Source organism: Pieris brassicae, chromosome 3 (assembly GCF_905147105.1).
Source record: "Pieris brassicae chromosome 3, ilPieBrab1.1, whole genome shotgun sequence".
In the NCBI taxonomy this organism is placed as follows: Eukaryota; Metazoa; Arthropoda; class Insecta; order Lepidoptera; family Pieridae; genus Pieris; species Pieris brassicae.
The window spans coordinates 3,688,636-3,700,667 of record NC_059667.1 but is presented as its reverse complement, the minus strand read 5'-3'; the positions used below and the strand labels follow the sequence as shown (position 1 = coordinate 3,700,667).

General features: G+C 34.3%; 2 protein-coding genes across 4 annotated transcripts; one reads left to right on the top strand and one right to left on the bottom strand.

The window, feature by feature from the left end:
• Positions 1-300: 300 nt before the first annotated feature.
• Positions 301-4,400, bottom strand: LOC123707755 (the record flags this gene model as incomplete). Its single annotated transcript, XM_045658089.1, has 3 exons — positions 301-543; positions 646-809; positions 4,238-4,400. Coding segments are annotated over 3 exons (495 nt in total), but the record flags the coding sequence as incomplete, so codon positions are not given.
• Positions 4,338-11,792, top strand: LOC123706619 (visual pigment-like receptor peropsin). 3 transcript variants are annotated; one of them, XM_045655881.1, is made up of 7 exons: positions 4,338-4,473; positions 7,663-7,825; positions 8,177-8,304; positions 8,910-9,132; positions 9,849-9,933; positions 10,491-10,637; positions 10,901-11,792. In XM_045655881.1, the coding sequence occupies exons 1-7, from the start codon at positions 4,449-4,451 to the stop codon at positions 11,051-11,053; spliced, it is 924 nt and encodes a 307-aa protein (XP_045511837.1). In that variant the 5' UTR covers positions 4,338-4,448; the 3' UTR covers positions 11,054-11,792. The 3 variants fall into 3 exon arrangements, with proteins under 3 accessions (XP_045511837.1, XP_045511838.1, XP_045511835.1); XM_045655882.1 differs by lacking the exon at positions 4,338-4,473 and adding an exon at positions 6,121-6,490; XM_045655879.1 differs by lacking the exon at positions 4,338-4,473 and adding an exon at positions 7,003-7,187.
• The last annotated feature ends 240 nt before the right edge of the window (positions 11,793-12,032 follow it).

Genomic DNA, 12,032 nt, shown 5'->3' with positions numbered 1-12,032 from the left:
AGAAAATACTACTTTTTATAAATTTTTCTATTGAGATTTTAATTTAATTTAATTGAACACAATTTGTTCTAACGATGGGCCCTATTATATTAAATATCGGGTGCATATCATGACGTGGTCAAACAATCAACTCTTCGATCTAGCCACGATAACAATGAATGACATTAGTAGTATATTAGTATTTAAATTCAGATCTCAAAATTAATGCTTGAAGCCATTCCGTAGTTACTAACGCTAATACACGTCACGGCATGTTTACCTTTAGTTTATTGCTAAACATGAAAAAAATAATACACATTATACATATATAATAAATGTAATGGTTACAAAACACTAGATTACTTGGGTAATATCACATTTTACACATCAAAAACACTATGGAGTCGGCTTTTTATCTAAAATGAAAAACCTCTCTTCATGAGGTTTGTCACTTCCGAGTCCAAGGTATTGGTGCCGTAGTTCCAAATCTGGCGGTGACGAAATATCACCTTTAAGGATATTGTAAGATTGTTCGATTGTACTTTCGATTTCGGCTTTGAGCTCCTGAAAAAATATTTTTAACAGTTACTTTCAAACCCAGTTTACTTTCATGGGAAAACAAACAGGCCTACCCCGAAATATTTAATGTGAAATCATAGATCGTACCTCATATAAGTCAGGAAAGCGCCGGGCGCGCTCTGCCAGGGCAGCGTGGAGGTGGTACAGTAGCAGGCCTCGAAGGTGAGTGTCTCCCAATCCGAGAGCTGCCACGGTCACCAGGGTACTGCGGCACAGACTCTCCTTCAGCGCCAGCTGGGATTCCGACAGCTCTGCAATTGTTTAAGTGGATTTCAGGAAGATGAGATAAAATTTCTATTTAGCGTCCATATTTAATCATTACTATTCTATCAATACCTACATTGTGAGCTAGTCAAACAACGTCAATACAGATCAGAAACATTATCATCATGATTTAGAAATAAGAATACATATTTAATTGTGTAGTCCAAGATATTTTTATAGTTAAGTTGGTATTACGTATATATACTATTAAAAGTAAAACGTATTTCACTACGATATATGAATAAGATACAGAGCGATTATATATACTTTTGGAACCATGTCTAATTAAAATTGATTAATATATTATTGGTTGAATATGTACCCCAATCATCTCTGAGACAATAGGTTATAAAATGCTAAAAGTTTACCGCACTTTAACAAATGGAATTCTCATTCATCACCCTCTCAACACTAAGCATCCTAATCGAATGTTTAGAATAGTTGGCACGAGAACAAACGAACATTTATGCACACATTGGGTTACCTAACAGGTAATGATATTTGCGGACAATAAAACTGATCAACACTTAGATTATATCACAAGTCAAACTGCCAAATTCAAAAAGAAAGAAATACTGACGGCACTGGTAGCCCTATCCACCTGATGACGACGTGTGGACGTGCGTTTTTTGATGCTGCGCCCATGACAAAGGCGATAATTGAACTGTTTCACGCGCAAACACCTCTCTTATTATATTCACGAGCTGCGCAGTTACTGTTTACGATGCACTGAACTTGCTAATATATGTGAATTACGCTTTGAGCTTTCAAGTGCGTAGTTTTGGCGGAATAGACGTTTGGAACTTCCGTAATTTTAATTTATTACCTTAGTTTAGATTAGAAATTTATTTTACGGCGAAGATTTGTATGTTCTCGATATAACTGGGTATTAGATTTTCAAATCTTAAAACTACTACTACCAACATAGCTATTAATGTAAATTTAGAAAATCAATGTAGTATAAAAGAACAAACATAATTTTTTATATGTACTATTTAGTGTAGTCTGGATGTAATAAAAAAAATATGGCTGCGCCTTTCGTTTAGTATTTACGACTTACAAGGATACAAGCCTAAGAAGTTCATAATAGAAAAGTGTTTACAGATAGGTATATTATATGTTATGGTTATGTTATGCTAAACGTATCTACTGTGCTTGTACTAGGTATTTCAAAATAATGTATTCTTATTCTATTACTTTACTCATATATTTTTTAATATATTACTATTATGAGGAGGTAAAGGTTGTAAGGTTGGAGGGGGTAATCTGCTAAATCGCTTTTTATAATTCTTTTACCAATTTTTAGCCACGTTAATTTCTAAATATTAACGAAAACTTAAAAGACCGTCTCGTGGATTTGCAAAGTCGGAGCAAAATCGTCGAAATAATACGTTTCTTCCGAACTCTGAACGGTTAAAAGTTGAACACTTAACACTTGATATAGTGGACTATTAAATCAGTGACAGCATATGTCAAACATGTATTATATTATATAAACACAAGTCCTCCGCCGTGTCTATATCTCTATTTGCGATAAACTGAACTAATAAAACTACTGCAAGGAATTTAGTGTGGTTTTCACCAATATCTAGAATGATGCATAGTTGAGCAATATCCAGAATGACTCGCTAATATTTTACTATAGTTAATTGAACTAAGAATAGTTCTACTATTTTTTCAGCGCCCAAAGCAATATTCTGCTTAATTAATTTCAGTTTAGGCACCTCTTTACAATTGCTTGTAGGTACTTCTAAGTAATTAAACCACTATAAGTAAACAAAACCTTGATAAAACCGCATTGTGTTCTAGAAATATTATATATCGTAACCACTTGTCTACGAAACATGTCTAATGGTTAATGTTTAATGTTTACGAGTAACTCATTTGATTTAAATAATTAGCTAAGCCGGCAGATCTCAACTGCGTTCTCCCATACTAAAATCCCAGAGGTATGAGAGTGCTATTTAGTACTAGTAGAATACGAAGAAAGATATTAATTTAAAGAAGTATTACCCGAAAATAGATGCAATCACTAATGGGCTAAGTCTTTCTTGCAGTAAGTTGATATTTAATTAGTTTGGGCTACAGTAATATTTATACCATTGAAGTTCCAGCCGTACTCATTACTAGGGTCTATTCGTCTTCTATATTTGGTGCCACTCTAGTACTGGAGGTTCGCCGTCAGTCCCGTGATGCGTGTCTTTCCCTGCGCCAGATGCAGCAACTGTTCCGCAGTCACGATATCCATCCTTCTTACGTTACGAAGCCATGATTTCTTTCTTCTACCAACACGCTATTCACCCTCGATTCTACCTATTATAATTAATTGAAGAAGGGGATCTGTCATAGCCAAACACGTGGCCCAAATATGCAACTTACCTATTTTAAATGTTTTGCGTAAGTTTTTTTCCCGTAGTATATAGCAATTCTTAATCACATTTTTACTTGTATGTAGTTAAATGCAGGATTGATAAACTGTTTAAAATATCTATATATCGATAATCATTGTCTCGATTAAGTCACACATTTGTTTATGTCTGACAGCTCGATTGCTCTACAGTCTATGCACTAACTGCAGTTAGGAGGTCTCTATACATGCATGGGGGCTTAGTCAAGATGCCTTAACAAACAAAAGCTGATAACAATTTTCCTTTTTTTCTACTACGTCTAACGTCAACAAGATTCCATTCCCCGCTTACTCTCGCAGCTTAATAGATTTCTCGACTCGCAGATCGACCTATTTGAAAAGTGTTTTATCATAGTTTTAGTTGAAAATTGGTGATATATGCTGTAAATGAATCCTTCGCATAAATAATCCAATATAACAATCTTTTGCAACACACATAAGCGAATAATGTTTTGATTTGTATAACTGAAGTATCGTGATGGTGTGCCCCAGAGAAAAAGAATCTTCATCAATATCAATGTCCCCTCGCTTACACGGTAAAATCAGATCCAAATATATTTCTGGTGTTCGGTACGCAGCTGTCATTAAATAATGCTGATAAACCTCGTAGTTTTGTTTATTATCAATATATTATACTCCAGTGTTATTGCCTATTGTCATGCTTATATTAAGGATAATATAAGCATCTGCATATTAAATCTAGTTTTTCACACGACGGTTCATCACTTCTCTAGATTCCTGAGTTCTTTTCTCTCATAATAAGACATATCGAATATAGATAAGAGATTTGGAGAATCGGATCGTTTGTGATTTGTTATTGGTTTCCATTCAGTCGTGACGTAGGCGCATTCCTTGGTATGAGTTAGTGAAGTTTTGCATTCAAAACACGTTATAGCACAATTTCCACAAGGCATGCATTTTTGCATTCTGGCCTGATAATATTCTAAATGATCTTATTTGAAAATAAACCTTGACTGCTTAGACTAGATTTTTCAAAACAAATTTTACCTAATTCCAGACTATCTTCTTGATTTATAAATGAAGGCACAATAAGAAGTTTAAAACAGTAATACCATACTTTGATACACGAAAATACTGATTTAACTGTATACGTCAAGTTTACACAGATCGACTGGAATTGACTGACGATATTCTGAGTAACGATGTCGATAGAATTGACCTGTTTTGAAAATAGCTTCTGAAATCTGCTTGTTTGTGTATGGAGTTGAAAATATATATTTCAGGTATATATTTTTATTGATTTATACATTGTGATATTTCTCATATTGATAAATTCTCCTACATTCGACTTAGGAAAGGAAGTAAATAGTTGATCAAAACCAAGGCAAAATAAATCTACGTACTTGATTTGTTTTTTTAGTATAAAACTTATATTATGTAAAATCATCTACATTTTGAGATTGTCACAATACATGGTTAGAAAAATAAGATTTTAAAATACAATACTTTTTGATTGAATATAAATAATTTTTTAAATAAATGTCAGCTATTGGAAGGAATGTTTACACAAGCGTGGCCAGCGGATTTTTTTTTTGTGTAGAAATTGCACATATAAATCTTATTTTTTAATAACTCTTGTATATGATGAACATATTGAATAATCGAAATCTTAAAGATTTAAGAGATAGGAAGCGAGTTTGCTTTTCAGTATGTTAAGTATGTATTACCACGCTTATCAACTTATCACTGGCATAACACTATACGCTTGTTGCCTGTCAAATGAAAATACGATACGAGATGTGATCTTAAATGTATGATTTTATCGTAATATTTCAAGTATACGCTGGAGAACCACAATTTAAACTATTCAATATTCTCAGTATTCGTCAGTATTGTTTTTGAAAAGGGGTTTTTGTTTTATATACGAACTTACCATGCCACCTGCAGCCATCCACTTCTCCCAGCTCCCAAATTAACCGGCACTGCAGATCTATTATAATTTGATTAGTTTTCGGTATATACTTATATACTCTGTTCAAGTAAAACTTCTCTAATTCAGCTACATTTTCAAAATTCAACGATCCAATCAAACTCCCAAGTGCACTTTGGATTGCGGAGATATTACTATTTGGCACCCTCAGTCCACAAGTAAGACAACGCCATGCTGACGTAGGATTTAAAGGTTCTATAGGAAGAAGGGAACCAGAACAATTTGTATCGAAGCATTTCAGAGCTGCTAAAAAAGTTCCTCGCTCCGTTGCATCATTGCATCTTTCACATTTACACCAAAAATGTTTCGTTTTAAATAAATGTAGACGTCGGGCAGGTGTTCCCCACAATAAACCAGAGTAGCAGGTGGTGATCTCAGTACCGGCCGCAATAGGTTTAACAGCCTTTACTATCATGTGGCACTCGTTATTGAAATTATAATTTGTATTCGGCACACAGTTATGATTCATCAAAGACGACACGGGGAACAATCCCCGCATACTCATTTCCTTTCGGCCATAAGGAACGGCTATTTGAAATGCATTTGCATCAAGAATACAGACGGCTAACGTTAATAATTGTTCTTCCTCTGATGATATATCAAAATACTCTTTTAACTCCTTTATTTCGCTTCCGTGATGAGGAAGTGTATGTGCTTGAAGGGCTCTTAATAATTCTTGTTGATCTTCCGGTAATGACAACGTCCTTATAGGAGCCAAGCATCTGGATAGCAATGAATCACTTATATTTTCACTTGAGACTTTACTACACCAACCGGAAATTACAATACAATCGTCGTAATGTGTATTGCTGTTCTGACACTGGTGGGAACATAACAACAAGCCGCACTTATTGCAGCGGAACAATGTATCAATGTCCATTTTCCCACATACAGTACATCCTTGTTGGATCGTAGTTCCCGATCGCGGGCCGTAAACAAGTGGATGGTCAACGAATAGTAGTTCACCTGACTTGATATCTTCAGTTGCGAAAAGGCCTCGGCCTCCGATATCAGACGACTTGATTGTCCACTTGTGGTAATGTCTGGCAGGTTGGATGTCATGAAGATGGTCCTGTACCAGAAGCGACAATTGATCCATTGATAACATCCTGTCGGTACTCGCCCGGTGCCGGCACTGCACTGCGCACTCGCCGTGAATATCAACTCTAGTTAGTTTGATAACAAATAGGCGCTGATCGGATATACATCGCCAAAAACATGTTCACATTTCTTCGTAATTAACTATGACTGACGTGCGCCAGATTCGTGAGAAGTTCCTGTTTAGTTTAACACTTAAATAACTCTTCCAGGTGAGTACAATTTAACGCTAGCGTTTCGCTGGTGCGTATGCTGAATAATTCAGTTTGGGTGAAATATTGGGAGAGGTTATATAATATAATTTAAAATAGTTCTTGTTATTTTTGAATAGATGTCTTACGTGACAAAAACCATTGTTCGAAGCAATCGGTCATTGATACAAAAATAAATATGAGTTATAGCGTAACGTTAAACAAATTTAAAATGTGAATGGAATAATATTACGACTGGTAAAAATTATCCACGCGCCAATTCTGAAATTCTATATGCATAACACATACATGATTTATATTTGTATACTGTTATATGTGTAGTATACATTAATATTATATGAACATAAGGCTTATGAAATATAGCTTTTGTATAGACAAATATTTTGACATATGCAATAGCATAAATTGCGTAGCATAAGTAGTTACATATCTAAAATGTTGCCTAGTATCCTGGTAACATGATCTACTATTGTTCCCATACAAAAGTTGGTCAGTCTCTATGACTTGCTGTTCCATATGGACGTTAGGAAATTTATATGTGAAAACTGTGTTAGGGAGTTACCCCTGGTGCCTAATTTGACTTTTCATAATAATACGGAAATGCAAATAACATACGAATATAATGACGAAGAGTGCCCGTGGTATTACTACGATAGTTCATATAAAACACTGCTAGGAGCCTGTCTTGTTTGTCTAGGTGAGTTTAAACTTTCAAATGGGTCAAACTATTTTTAACTGCCTTCAAAAAACCGAAATGTATCGTGTATCTTTTAAATATGTTGACGTATCCGTTTGTCATTGATGATCAAAATGTTTGACAATTCAGCTCATCTGCAATAAGTATGGATCGCTTTAGTGTTAAAATGTCCCATCCAACGCGCAGAAGTTACTTCTTACTTATACCTCACAAACCGTTCCGTATGAATGACTATATTTTACTATAATATCAGTGTCATTTGATTCAAAATTTGTTGATAAATATTTGATAGAACTGTGATTGACTGTCCATATACCATTATAACTTGTTATGTGTTTATCATAAATATATAAGATAATATTTGATGTATGCTATGCACAGACAAAGAGATGTAGATGCTGTTGTTACGAAACGGTTTACCAAGTCGTTATAGAATTATTTATTTAGCTTGAATTGATAAGAAGACTGGTAACAGGTGTATTCGGGATGCTGCTCAACAGTTGGCTATTTGCCACCTTCATGCACAGTCACCTACTCACTACAAAAAGTCATCTTTTAGTACTGAATCTCTGTACAGCCTCTCTTGGGAGGAATTTACTCGGATTCCCATTTGCGGCATCGTCTGCGTTTGCAAAAAGGTATGCTGAATGAAATCCGACATATGAATATTAATATCCTAAAATAAGATACTTACTCCTTATTCTCCGAAATGAGTGGCCACCAGTGACTTTCCAGCTATACCTGCCCATGTATAGGAAATTAACGCGGTGTAAATAAAGTATCTTGGAATAAAAAAATAATTTTGTAACTAATTTTATTAAAATTCGTTTCTAAAAATAAGGAAATTCTCTTGCAAGAAGGCGCAAAATACTAACCTCAAGCCTATTAGTAATACTGGCTGCCCATTGTCTAAAAATGAGTTACTTATATTGTTTTTGTCGAAACTGCATAACCCTCTATAGAGTTTACGATTTAAATCTTATTTCTAGATGGCTATTCGGCCCAGATGCATGTCAGCTTTTTGCTTTCCTTAACCAGTTCTATGGTATCTTTCAAATGACGTCTTTGTTCTCGCTGGTTCTTGAAAGATACATACTTGCGAGGCATACAAGACGAGGTTTGTAAAATAAAATATTATATGTCATTCATCATCATCATCATTGAATCATTATAAATGTGTTAAACCTACACCATATTTTAGACACACTTGAGAATCGTAGGTGTCGTAGTAGATGATCAGCCTTCTGTGCCTGATACACGCCACACGTTCAAGCGAATGTTATGTGCGCACATGGAAAAGAAAAACGGCATTGGTGCCGTCCAGAAAGTCCAGCTAAGGATCGATCCTACGACCTCAGGCATCGCACGCTAAAGTCACTAGGACAACACTCATTTCTTTACTACAATAAATAAATAGGAACGATTTGTATAATTGTTACGAATAAACTCAAAACTTCTCCACAGTATTTCATTATCATAAGAGTATCAAAGGCTTTATACTTATTTTGTGGTGTGTGATCTGTTTTAAGAACAAATCATTAAGCATTTACTATGTGTCGAATAGACTGTATTATGTATATATAACCTATCGTTGCCTATACATACTTTGCATATAACTTTGTATAACATACACTAGCGTATGGTTATTATTTTAGCTACCGCGTACAGTTTACCAAATCTCGTATTGAGAGAGTAAATATACAATTTCTGGTTTTGTTTCAGAAAGAAGGCTATGTTTTAGATATTATTGGTCTTTAGTTGCTTTGACCTGGGTGAACAGTTTAGTATTTGCGATACCGCCTTTATTCGGATACGGACTCTATTCGTGCGACACCACGGGAACAGCTTGTATGTATTTATGGCCGTCTTCACGCGCAAGTGGAAAACTTCTGGGCTACGCGATCCCGTATGTTTTATTTTGCTGTGTTCTACCTGTCGTTGGAATGTAAGTTTAAATGTCTAATTAATCATTTACTATATATATGGAAGCGTGCGTGGATTTGGTACCTACTTGATATTTCAACTTTAATGACAGCCTACATAAACTGTCGAGTCTTTTTATTAATTTTGTGCTTGTATATATTTATTGTCAACATTGTGATAGATAAAGTAAAAATTAATTTCGATTTATTTATATAGCGTTTTTTATAGCAAGTAAAATCGGACCTTGGTTAAATCAACAAGGCTTAGTGGTAGAAATGTATAAATGAAAAGGAATCGCAAAGTACGTTGCTAAGAGCAATACTCGAAGACGACTGGACCAATACGAGATTTTTTTTAAAATTATTTCCTTGAACTCTGAGAAAGTTTTTTATGGAGAGGAAAATTTAAAAAATATATTTAAAACTTGCAAAATGTAGTTCTATTTAGTATTTATTCCGGAAAAGCGAACTTTTTCTAGGGGATAGCAGCGTAAAATGTTCTATATGTTTGTATGTAGTTACTAAAAACATAGACTACTTACAAACATCTATAAACATAGGCCAATTAAAAAAAATGCTTGACTTTCTTAAGTGTGCCATTATGAAAAAAACGCTTTTGTGAATTTAGGTATATGGTTAAGTGTAACTTAGCCACATCAGTTAGACAGTCCGGTGCTATGAAAAAAGCCTTACTTTATTAAAAATTGCGAACGTGATATCATAAATACATCTATTACAGATTCTATTATATGGGTAAAGCAAGCCGACTTGAAAGTATTTATTACAGAAATGAAATACTTCGAGAGGAAAAACATTTGACGAAGGTAGTTACAATTAACATTTATCATTCTTTCTTTTCGTCCAGCAACAATATATATTACGAGGTATACTTTGTACCGCATTATTATTAAACGTAGCCTATAGATATTTTTCTTTGTAAAAATGGTTGCCATGGTAACAATAACAATACTTGTCACTATTTATACGAGCCTATTATTTATTTAAAGTTACCTAAGTATGACGAAAATACTGAGTCTCGACTCTGAATTCATGTTCAGTTCGCTTTCTGGTCCATTTCTGTGCTTAATTTAGTCTTTTACAAGTCTAGATGCTCCATATTAAGTCAAAACAATATCAAGGGCGTTGCCAGGAGAAGGGAGCAGGTCGGGGCAGCTGCCCCACCACTAGAAAATTGTAAACACCTTTCTTTCATTGCGTAATATGTGTCTTATGTTTTATTTATTGCACAGTCAAGACCAGGTTGAAGCTTTCACTTGATGTATACAACTTATACTTTTCCCATCCTCTTTACCGAAATGTACTTAATACAAGTGTCTCATTTAAGTGTAACGCTCGCTATATGATATTTGGCAATTTTCAGTGTATACACGCTCTATGCGTCATCACCTTGGCTTTGTGGATCCCAGCAGCATTACTGGCTGGTATTCAATGGTTTCCTCTTCTTGTATTCGGTTATCGTCCTCATGCTCCACCAGTTTTGGCTTTGATTGCACCCCTTACTTCTGAGGTAAGATCAAATCAGATTTAATAATATTTAAAATATCAAAAAATTTATGAGCCTCCGTGATATAATATTACAGTATTGTAAACCAAAAGTACAAATAGAAAAAAATTATACATAATTTCCTGGTTTAGACTTATTTCGTATTACATTTTTTTTTTAGTTCTAGGTTCTGGATTTTTTGTTACGTTGATATCACACGAGTGATTGCGTAAAATTCATAGCCAATAATGCTTATATATTTATGAAAATAGGACTTTAATTTATAGGCAGCCACTTGTGTACCCGTCTTAAGCTACCTGTCATGTGACGCCCGGATACGAGCAGCACTTTTGGGACGCATGCGCAAAAACTACGCCCTTCTACCACCTCAGTACGCGATGAGATATCGAAGGGACCAAGTTTGTTTTAAGACGCTTTAAGGTTTTTAGGGAAATGTGAAATAATTTTTATTTTATTAACAACGTGAATCAGAAAACTCATTAAAAATATGTTTGACGGTGTTCTACAAAGAACACTTTCATAATAGTCAAGTAGTTAGCTAGTAATGGTCATGATTTATTGATATGTATGAAAATTACTGAAACTTTTAAAAATATTGTTAATAGCATAACATACCCCTTTGGTTTCAAGGCAAATAAAGTAATTAATTGTATTTGCTAGCTACTACGCATTTAGCTTCAATTTGAACTTTAAATATCAAGAAGTTGAAATTGAGGTTTTATAAGAATTTTGACATAGGTTTTCGTAGATTTTGCGGAGTGAATGTGTAAAGAGTTTGCTTTTTTGAATTTTTATGTGTAAATATAACGTTTTTTCTGTATAGTTTTATATTTTTTTAATGAATAGTGATTATATTGTACAATATTCTCCTTAACATTATTTGTTACAACTAATTTAGTTTTCTTTCGTTGAACTTAATGAGTTCTTGTCATTTTTTGTTGCTTAAATAGTTGTAATAAAACTGTTTAATAAACTTAGTCAATTTTAAAAATGAGGTTAATTCCGTGGAAGACGCCAAAATAACTTCATAACTGATGCTATCTTTAGTACGAGTAGGTCCTATCCAGCCGTACTTAGAGTAAGATTGACAAGACAGACATAGCGCTAAGTATAACATACAACTCCTGTATGTTCGTAGGATTCTGAATCTTATCCTAAAAATTGTCATAGGTTATTAAAACATATTTATATATCTAAAGGACTTTTCAACTCATGCTCGTTATTTAACATCTTAATAGTCAGGACCGGGAACATATAGCTGAAATATTTAGCAAGGAAAAGGACCACCAAAACAAGTCTGACTATGGATCAATTAGTTAAAAAATGTCGTTCATAACAACGAAGTAGTAAGGAAAGGCGTCAAGCTTACTTAACTTTCAATTTCTCACACGATATACT

Bases quoted from the DNA above. Each gene is read 5' to 3' on its own strand.
- LOC123706619 (XM_045655879.1), top strand. From the start codon at position 7,007: ATGGACGTTAGGAAATTTATATGTGAAAACTGTGTTAGGGAGTTACCC. The intron at 7,826-8,176 runs GTATGCTGAATG...TCTTATTTCTAG, and splicing joins TCGTCTGCGTTTGCAAAAAG to ATGGCTATTCGGCCCAGATG. The intron at 8,305-8,909 runs GTTTGTAAAATA...GTTTTGTTTCAG, and splicing joins TGCGAGGCATACAAGACGAG to AAAGAAGGCTATGTTTTAGA.